This window comes from Anas platyrhynchos, chromosome 35 (assembly GCF_047663525.1).
Source record: "Anas platyrhynchos isolate ZD024472 breed Pekin duck chromosome 35, IASCAAS_PekinDuck_T2T, whole genome shotgun sequence".
NCBI classification, from domain to species: Eukaryota; Metazoa; Chordata; class Aves; order Anseriformes; family Anatidae; genus Anas; species Anas platyrhynchos.
Genome location: NC_092623.1, coordinates 4,831,902 through 4,842,846, shown reverse-complemented (window position 1 = coordinate 4,842,846; position 10,945 = coordinate 4,831,902). Strand labels below are relative to the sequence as shown.

The 10,945-nt window shown below is 39.0% G+C and overlaps 1 protein-coding gene across 1 annotated transcript; it reads right to left on the bottom strand.

The window, feature by feature from the left end:
* Positions 1–1,802: 1,802 nt before the first annotated feature.
* LOC140000923 (cysteine protease ATG4A-like) lies at positions 1,803–10,282 on the bottom strand (the record flags this gene model as incomplete). Its single annotated transcript, XM_072032030.1, has 9 exons — positions 1,803–2,038; positions 2,311–2,422; positions 3,575–3,631; positions 4,681–4,821; positions 6,626–6,701; positions 8,035–8,107; positions 8,663–8,764; positions 9,558–9,656; positions 10,120–10,282. Coding segments are annotated over 9 exons (888 nt in total), but the record flags the coding sequence as incomplete, so codon positions are not given.
* Between the last annotated feature and the right edge of the window lie 663 nt (positions 10,283–10,945).

The following is a 10,945-nucleotide window of genomic DNA, read 5'->3' as shown; positions in this document are numbered from 1 at the left end:
GGGGAGGGGAGGGGAGGGGAGGGGAGGGGAGGGGAGGGGAGGGGAGGGGAGGGGAGGGGAGGGGAGGGGAGGGGAGGGGAGGGGAGGGGAGGGGAGTGCTACCATAAATAAAATTGCCAAATACATGACACCTCCGAGTTGACTAGGGCTGAACTACTGAAAAAGAATAGAAAATCTATAAATAAGAGTGAGAGATGGTGAATACCTAACCATCTCTTAAAAGCAGGATTTTAAGAGAATAAGTAATTGATAAATGGAGTTAAGATCGGAGGGAAAAAAGTCCACTGTTGCAATCAATAGAGTTAAGAAGTTTTTCAAGTACATTAGGAACAAAAATTAGAGTAATGACACAGATCTGATACGGGATGGGTATTGCTTCAGTGAGAAATGATGGAAAAAAACACAACACAACACATGTGTATGTGTTGTTGGGTATTTGTAAAAAAAAAAAAGAAACAAAAAAAAAAACAGGTTAATGAAAACTGCATGCTCAATTAGATGATTTTTTTGTTGTCATTGGTAGGGAATTGTGTGCTTTACAACACAATATGTGTTATATATATATATTATATATGTTTTATATATGTTTTATATATGTTTTAATAAAATAAGGAAATGATATTTTTTTTCTACGTTTGTGGTTTCCAAACTGTAGTTAATAAACATTAAACAAGATGCAATAGGATCTCGTTAACTCTTTTGTTTGAAAAAACAGTGGCCCTGATCGAGAGGTGCAAGTGAGAGGAGACAATATTCAGTATTTCTCTATGTTGTCATTTATTGGTGAAGATGAAAGTCTGCAATTCATGTTCATTACACTAGCATGACAACATGACCACAAGGGGGACTGTCTGATAGTGAAAAGGAACTTCAGCATGGATTAAAAATCTTTGCCTTTCTTTATTCTGAACTGTTTTTCTTATGGCTGCTAGAGAGAGATTCTCTGCCTTAGAAATAAAACTGCCCAGGCTGTTCTGATAAACCTGTAGGGTTAAGGCACTTCTACCAAAACAGATTTCAAAAGGCAAGAAGTCAAAAAGCAACAATTCAGTAATCTGTGTACGCTTCTATATTAAGTTTTAAGATCACCTGGTTTATATTTAGTTCACACAAATTAACCAAACATAGCAGCATACAACCTAAGAAAAGCTTAAGAAATTTATTAGATGCACAGATAAAGTGCTGTAACAGAGAAACTTGTGTAAATCTATTCTAAAATAAATAAGGTACAGTTAAACCACCTTTGACTCGTTTTAACTCGGAAAGAAATAACCTAAGTTTTAATCATTTGAATTTTAAGGTCAAGGTGAAATATACCATAACTATAACAGTGGTTGTGATCTGTATCAACTATTTGAGGCTCCTGTTCCTCTTGAGGTCTCCCAGAAACAGGAAGGCTATTGCAAAATGTGTCCATTAGACATAGTTCCTTTTACAGAAACATTTTTGTAATAAAGTCTGGTTGCTCAAATACATGTTAAAATATTTAACAAGGAAACAATTTTCTCCTGATCCAGTCAATCTTTTAAACAAGACAATGTATTTTTCCTATGACGCAGCCCACAGGAGGGAACAGAAGTAAACATCCTCCTGAACTGAAGACTGTTTTGCTTGAAGAACTAAACTATTGCATTATTATATGAGAGCAAGAAATATCCATTTGGGTTATCCCTTTCTCCAAACATGGTGCCCAGTGATACATGTATTTTTGCCTTAATCTCAAAGGCCCGTTTGTCTCCACGTAAGGTACGTTAAAAAGAGATTCCCTTTAAGCATCTTATCACAAGATCTCTTACTGCCTTTCCATCCGGGGAAGCTTGTGTGTTAAACTGCCCTTGGAGTTTTGGATGCTACTAGATTTCTGTGCTCTGTTATCCATAATTTCAGGCACTTCGGGGCTAACATGGCTGTTTAAGTCAATGCAATAATATTACCAATATATTCAACACTCAGAAGAGTCACCACAGTTTCCTTCACACACTCAGGATTTCAAATTCTTCTTCCAATTCAAATAGCTTGTCAGTAGATTCAATGAGTTCTGTAAAAAAAGATAAAGAAAAAAATTCTTCTAAAGACATGCCTGATTTTGTTCACTTAAAAAAAAAAACTTTGAAAGACGCATTCCAGAAAAGTACTTTGTAAGAGTGAAAAAAAAAAATCTGTGCTAGCAATTGTATGGCTTGTTTGGATACATGCCTGCTATATATTGCTTGACACTCACAAAGGATAGTTATTCTACCTGTGATTATTCTTTTATTTGCTAACAAGGAACATAACATTGCACAATTAGGCTTTTAATCGGTGCCTTACCTGCTCCTGTGGTTGTCACTTCTGGTTTTGTTGGAGGTATGAAAGGAGGCCAGTGTGGCGGGTGCTTCTGGACCAGCTCAAACATCCGTAGACTCTGCTGCTTTAGAATCTCCTGAGGACAGAATGCTTTCATTTTAAAAGCTGGCTCGGGAGACGCTTCAAACACAAAACGTGTCTGCTTAATTGAAAGTGTTTTTTAATTACGCATGTCCATCAGGAAAAAAAAGTCTTTATACAGACATACTGTGAAATCCAAGCACCATGGTCTCTGTAATACATCCCTAGTTAAAACACATCTGGAAGACAGATCTCTTGAACTGTACTACAAATTATCAGTCTTATCATCTTTTGATATCAGCTTTGATATCTGCAAACCTGTAATTTTGTTTACACGTAGCAAGCACACTAGGAATGTACAATATTTTCTGCTTTTTAAAAGAAAGTTGCTTGCATAGAACTCTCCTCAAGTTTTCTGTTGATCAATAGCACAAAAGACAGATCTATCAGCTCCTCCAAAGGGGAAAAAAAAAAAAAAAACGCATCAGATTTTGAAGGACAGGTTTTGGTCAGGAAAAAAGGTGTTCCTGAAGCCAAACGCTATTCCTCTTCAAAGAGAAGTTACCTTCTGTCCTGTATTTCAGTTATTTACAAACTGTTTTCCTTAGATGATTTTTTTTTTTTTTTTAAATAAATGCCCTTAGAGGTTGATGGTACTTTACATTCAGACGTCTGGTGCTTAGCTTAACAGCTGCATGCAGAAACATCCTCAAGTCTGTTTCCTGTGGCAGCCAGCACCTTCTGTTCTCCCTAGATCAGCAGGAGCTAGAGGCCTGCAGCGCTTACAGAATCAGATCTTTAAGATAGCAGGGACTAACAGTCATAATTAGAACACGCAACCTATTATGTCAAACAATAAAAAAGGATCAGGAAGCAAATCATTGATACATCACTACAATATGGCAGTTAAACCTTAGTCATTTAGTGAGAATTAGAAGTTAAAAGCAAGTGTCACCCAGTAACACCTTCAAGTGTGGATGTTTACACCCATTTTCCAACTGGCAGGGTTTGTGGCTGGTAAAGTGCTGAACAATTTCCAATTAGCAATTCAGTAGTATTGCCTTACCCTGATGCTTTAATGCATTCTTCTCCATGGCTCATACAATTTGTATACAAAGGAAAATGCAAAGGAAAATTTTACAAAAAACAAACAATAAAAACCAGACTTTATAAAGAACAAATCGAGATGCTAAGTTCCCACTCTTACCTTTTGTACAAGACTACACCGGTTATCAAAATCACATTCTTCTTTGCAAAAGAAGCCCTTAGGGGAAAAAACAAACACACAGAGTTTTACCTTTGCAGATGGTAGGTATGTGGTACCAGCAGGTAAGGCGGTTTGACCTCTGATACAGTAATGCCCTGTACGATCAGTAGATATAAGACTCCAAATATGTGGCAGCTCTAGGGAGAGAACCCACGGGGAGAACAAGGCCCTGCAAACCCCTAACGAAATAGTCAAGCAAAAAATAGCAGCAGCTCCTGTGTGCTCCTCCATGGAGCGCCACCCAGTTCCTACAGTCCAGGTATCAGCAGAAGCTGAAAACTTGTAGATGATGGACCACCTAAGGAACATTTCCATTCTGGTATCTATACTGAAAATATTTGCTCTTCATTATGATTTTGTCTGTCTCGTTGCATCATGCCACATTTTGCACAGTTACGTAGTTAAGTATTAAAACAAAAAAAAACAAAAAAACTTTCTAAAAAGCAGCAGTATTAAAAAACAGGTATGTGAATGAATGACAGATACCGGTATCTTTACAGATTGTTTAAAGCTTTAGAAACACATCCCACTGGTGACAACTGCCAATCACCCAATCACAGGATACTGGCATGGGATCAGATCCAATTTTTTCAAATACCACAGTCCCCCATGACATTTTGGGTGAATTACAAATAATACATTTGTATTTGTAATTTGGGGTGAAATACAATAATTCCACTTAAACATTTTCAACTTATGATATAAAGTAAGTTTAAGTAACTTGTCTAGAGGTGACCAAACATAAAGTAGTGATAGAATAAAACACGTAAACCTGTTTCAGTTCCTTGCTCTGACCATTATAATGCCTCTTGAAAGAAGTAAAAGCTGCTCAGTAAAGAAAACAAAGCGAGCTCCCTACAGTACAGACAGCTCCCCACTTGCCCTAAGATTCTCCATGTAGTTATGTACAAACTACTATGTGTTGATCACAGAAGACAGCTTTGTGATCTTGGTTCTGTTCAAGGAGATGCATTGCTGCCCTTACCAATGTAGAGAGACATTACTTTGAGATAAAGTACATGCATTCAAGATTTCCTGACACTTACTAAAGCTACTGAAGGGTCCAAATTCATGATCTTCATTCTATGTGGGGCTTCCTGGCAGTGGAAACTCTCATCGTCAACCGTGCCATTTTCTTCTGAATCTACAAAGCTTTGAGTGGTGTGAGGGTCCAGATAGATCAGCTCATTGCCTGGATGGGTAAAAGCCGTATGTTAAAAATAAGCAAGTGACATTAATAAGCACTTGGTCCAGAACTGTAAAATAGAAATTAGATTGCCATTGCAGTCAGTATAATCTAGACTTTCCAGCTAGGGATTCTTTAAGAGAATCAGAAGGTTTAGACACAGCGTTTCCCACAGGGTATTTAGTATAACTTCCTATTGTCACCTATTACTGTAATTTTTTGGTTGGTTATGTTCTATCTTTGTCACATACTTTTATTTTTCCATGTGAGATCCAGTACTTTTTTTTTTTTTTTTTTAAATCTCAAGTGTTGTAAACACTAACATTTGACAGATTAAAAGGTACAGGATGTTCACAGATGCAATCTGTAATCCCATTAGGCATTCATTCAGAAATTGGAACAAAAAAGCCTAACTAAAACAGGTTAGGTTTTACAAAAGGACAAAATAGGGTTGCAAAATTTTGGCCCAAAGTGGGGTGAAATCTGAAGGAATGCATTTTAAATTAATTAGAGCAATACTTAATAACAGAAGGTATGCAAAAGGTGAAAAAGATACTGCTATCAGAAACAGTTTTGAAATACAAGAAAATAAAAGTGACATTTGACCAATACACTTGTCAAATGCTATCAGCTATTCTCAGTATGTTGCTCTTGTTGATGTCATCACTTATTTTTACACCTAGCTTTGCTGTTAACTTTCTGCTCCTGTTAAGGATCATCTCATACTGTTTCTAAACTCTTTTAGATATGCTTCTTCATTTATTTTATTCTATTCTCATCTTTCTTTACTTCTAGAGGTTCACGCTTAGACCCCTTACTATTTCCCCTTCAAAAAATGTTCTCTTTTGATCATCTGCACATTTGGAATAAGTTTCTTTTTTCCTTACCTAAAAATCCTATGAAATAAAAGGCATTATTTGGTTTCCCTCCTAATGCTCCCAAAGACTGTGGCATCTTAAAGCATTCCTAGGAGTTCAAAAGGAATAAAGGAAATTGTCATTCATTTCTTTACTGACATCACAGATACCCAAACTTATTTGACAGTAACGAGCAATGAATTGAAAGAAAACCTTACTTTAAATGCATCAATATATACGGGATTTATGTGATTTATCCCTAGTCGTAGAGGTATAATAAGCAAGAGGGCTTTCCAGCCTGTGCAGAGTCCTCCTGCCTTCTTGCTTCGGCCAAGAGCACTTCTGTGCAAATGTGCACTGCTGTGGGACGCGCTGCTGCTCTGAGGAGGGGACCAGCACGTTTTTTCTGCGGGAATAAAACTAGAAATCAGTCAACGCACAGAGGAACACAAAGCAGATCTTCCTCTCAGTAGTGAATTAAGCTAGTTTGCCAGGGATCTTTATAGGGCACCCAAGACAAAACGAGCCGGGCATGGCAATTACAGCTATTTAGTAGAAGTAATTCTAGCAGACAGTATGTGCTGGCACGTCCAAGTGAGACGTTAGATCAATGATTGGGGGATGACAATTTAAGACTGCAGTGACATGTCCTATTAATGTTATTAATAGTGTCAAGCTTTGCCTATAAAACGCCAGAGAAATGAAATGGCAGCAATGATGACAGTAGAAATTCTTCAAGGAGCTCTTCACATCCAGTGATGTGAGCACGAAGTTGGCATCAGGGATCAAAAAAACACAACTGAGTTTGTATGTCCTTCTTCCCTCTTCTTACCCTTGCAAGACAAACCCATGGCCCCCCAAGTATTTGTTCATGTTTAGATACATGCTGGCAAATGGAGTCAAATCAGAAACTGTTACCAGAAAACTGATGAGGTGTCACTTCCTGATGTCTTCAATGACCACCGTATTGCCCATAGATACATAAACTGCTAATGAATTCCATTCATCAAATAAAGCAAGCTTCCTAGAAAACATTAAGGTACTAATTAATATAAACTAGTTGGATCAAAAGGGTAGCTTTACACTCAGAACCATTTATTTATTTATTTTTTCTTAAGAAAAAACATCCTTTCTGCATTTTTTAAAGTCTCCATGTAAGAAAAAGAAAACTTTAAACATTAAATGTTTAATATCTTTAGAAAAATAGGTACTGAGTGGTACCAGGAAAAACATATGCGCTGCACCATGTGCAAACTGTTTTGTCTTACTGCTAAGTGCAGTGACAGTAACAGTTCAACTACATCAAGTTTATTACTTTTTATTGCACTCGACAGTCTCTGCACTGGGTTCTTGCCCAATTGTGTCTTTTCTCATCTGGAAAAGAAAAAAATTCCTATGCCAGTTTTGCAGATTACTTTTTGCTTAAGAAATTCCACTGAATTCAGTGGAATTACTTCTGCCTGAGCCTGCGTGCACAGCAGAAATGGGGCGTTAAAAGCTAAATCAGCTAAGGGTTTGGGGCACCAAAATTTCAGTGGGAGACAGCAGCACACAGTTTTATGTCCACTTCTGCAAAATCCAAACCTTTGGGGAAGGGAGCTACACTCTTAAGCTGCACTGGCAGAATTAGCTGTTTCAAATAAGCCAGAAAGAAATGGGGGTGAGCGTTTCACCATGAAAAACTTGGCCATGAAAGATCTGGAGTCCAGGGCATGCTTCAGCTCCCCTCCCTCTTCAGATCATGTGCCTGTTCCAGGGTGTCAAAGACTTGCTGCTGAGCTCGCAGGACCTGTAGCCTAGCCCCTGCCTGAGGTAAGACACCTCCACGTACCCCTGGAGAACTGAGCAGCCTCAGTTCCTTTCAGTGTGGCTCCCAGACTATGAGGAGCTGCCCATCTTTATCCAGTAGCCTTGCTGGCAGAACTGCTGCTCAGAAAGGGAGGAATTGCAGCTCAGTTCCCTCCTCAGCCGAGATGGCTTCTCTCTGATGTTTCACACCACCACTCCGACCTACACGGTGGCACTCTCGACCTGCCAGAGCTGTGCCACTGTGCAGAAAGGAATATACATCTGTGGTGTGACTGGTGAGGGCATGCAGACGGCATAGCAGGAGACTTTCCTGCAGTTTCTTCTCCTCAGGCTCTTCCTTTATTAAAATTTAGAGGTCACCCATTCCCAACTCAGTACCTGCACACCGAGCTGTGGCATGACATTCCATGCTGCACTTGTAAAGAGATGGCAAGTACATTCCTGACTGTGGGACAGGGGGAGATGCAGCCTTCAAAACTCTGCCTGGGCCTTCTCTTGGCTGCCCCAGGGGAGTACGTTCTGAATGAGACTGGTATGATCTCACTTACTTTAGTACTTGAGCAACTGTATTTGGTCCAAACCATTCTCCAATTGACTTCCCCTCTCCAACACCCACCTGTGCTGTTTTCATAGTGAAAAAAAGACACACGTACACAAAATCAAAGAAAAATGAGACCATAAAGAATGTGGGAACAATATACAGTAAATACCGTGACTGTCAAACATTCTAGAGTAACTGCAATCTGTAGTTAGCAATAACAATTATTTTCTCAATCTATGCTCTTTTCAAAACTTAGGGAGTGCCAGTTTCTTTAATAAACAAAAGGCTTCTAAACTACAATGAGAATTACAAGTTAACAAATGTTAGTGCCCTTTATTACAAATTACAGCAATAAGCTACAAGACTGTCTATTCTAACATTACTGACTCTGGTACCCAAGGCTTACAGAGTTTATCAAGAGCTACATTCTAGTACATGGCTTTATTTAGGTCTCAGGGAATGTTTCTGTACTACTAGTCTTTGCGCCCATCTGCATACCTTTTTATTTTTGTATAAGCATACACCTTGTCTTCACATCCACTTTTTAAAATTATGAATTAACATACTGCAAATTAGTGATTCAACACAGTAGAAATTTCAGTGGAAAAAACCTGAAAGTTTATGTTTGTTCTTACCCATCTGGTGGATTGAATAACAGCAAGCCTTCCTGTCGAGAAAGCATCGTAGGATTCTGTGATATTCTTCTGGTTGTTTTTTGTGTTTTTCCCATTGCCAATCTGAAAGGAAAAATTGATATAGAATAAAAAATGGTGACGTTTTCATTACACTGATCAAATGTCTAGACAGCAGAAAGCTTTATAATGAGATGTTAAAAGACATTTCAATTCATCTCGAATATTTACATTTTGTGTAGAGCTCCTAGAATTCCAAGCTTGTTATTTATCATCAAGCTGCCCTTTATCATCATAGGCTAGATTGTAAAAACAGGGAAAATAAAACAAAACAAAAACATCAACTGCAAACATATTCTGACGGATCACGCTGCGTATTGATAGCCATTCCAGTATCTCTGAGCTTCCAAGATTATTTAAAAGTACAGGCTGTGTTTAGACCTTGTTGGATTTCTAAGCACCCATTAAATAACAACATAAGATCCATACAGAAAGTCCAAACACTCCACTGGCAGCATCCTGGGATGTGACATGCATGCTTAAGAGCTTGCACCAGGGGGGTTTGGACCTCGTGCTGCTGACAAGTGAGTAGTGAAGAGAAGGGTAAGAGCACTGTCCCACGGTGGCAGGTTTTCCCTTGGCCTCAACTTGGGTGTTACACTAAAAGGTTTATAAAATAATGGCGACAGGATTCCCCATTTCTTCTCCTTCTATGCCTATTTCTCTGCTTCAGGCTGGGATGATTTCACCCAGCTGAATATGAATTGATTCATTAGGAACTGTTACCAGGGCATCAAAGAAAGTCTCACTAATAAATTCAGGGTTTGTGCTTTTAATGGAGTACTTACGAAGAAGCGTCTGCAGACAATACCGAAGTTCCCTCAGGACCAGCACTCACCTCTCCCTAAGTGTCTGCAGATCAGTGCTTGGGCCAGCATCATCTGCCCGCATCGCAGCATACATCCCCAGCCAGCGTCCGATGAAGGACCCGTGCCTCCTGTTAGGAAAGTTCATCACAATCAGTGCAGGCTTTCAACTGGGTGCAGCACCACAGAGGACATTTCAGAGTGCTAGAAAACAGATAGGGCTGCTGAAGCCTCCATGAACTGTCCTACAGATAAAAGGCACACAGCAAGACTTTGGTTCCATGCTGTTGGTCTAATTCTAATCTCTGCATTGCACAAATAAACAAAATTCATTTATTCCTTGTGGAGCTGACTTACTCTTTTCATTCTTCAAGCAGCATTCACAAACCATTTACTGCATGCTATACAACATGATCACCTGTTTACATACAGACATAAATAAACACTGATTTTAATAATCTTCATGTTTGCATAAACAGTTAAAATGATGCTCAAAATGCGCTGATACTCTAGAAATATTTTCCCAGCCTACGATGCCATCACTTATCTTGCTATTTAATTTAGAACAATGCAGCAAATCTGCAGTATACTCACCACTAGGCAAAAACTTTCTTCTATATGTAAACCACACGTAAACCACAGTAAACCACGCGTGAACACACCTTGGCTTATTGTCTGACTTTGGCTTATGGTGCGTCTGTTGCTGTGTCCAGCACAGTGCAGCCCCTAAATTGCTACCAAAACCTTGCCACAAACCTCAATCCCCCTGTTAAAAGAGACCCTCTTGTTTGTTGCCCTTCTTTCGACACTCTCTAACAGGTTTATGTCTTTTTCTTATACTGTGGAGCCCAAAACTGCACTCAGTACTCAGTACATGGAATACCAACAGAGACTGCCTGGCATTTTCTCTTCTCTGCAGAAGCTCTGTTGCTAACACTGTCCAGAAATCACCACTGTCACAGACAGTAGTAGCATTCCCTCCTCCCACAGTTTGTTCTGCCCCCCAAGACTTAGACACCACCCAGAAAAAGAAGAATAATAATACTAATAAAATAAAATAAAATAAAATAAAATAAAATAAAATAAAATAAAATAAAATAAAATAAAATAAAATAGTCAAAAGCTGTCAGAAAGGCAGTAGTGCAGACTGTGGAGAGCCTGGGTTCAAATCCTTCTTCTGTGAGGCTCTGAACCTATATCCCACCACAATCTCTCTGCTAATGTATGGCAGGGAAAGGAGGAAGAAAGAACATATCTCCTGCACTTTCCATTTATTGTTGACTGACAATTCTGTAGAGTTATAAAGCCTCAATCAGTGAGATACAGGGTTCTTCTCACACTGTCTCACTGTGCCCTAAGCGGAACAGCTCTCATTTAATAGATGCTTCACCACAAAATCATGAGTCATCTGCAGTTTTGA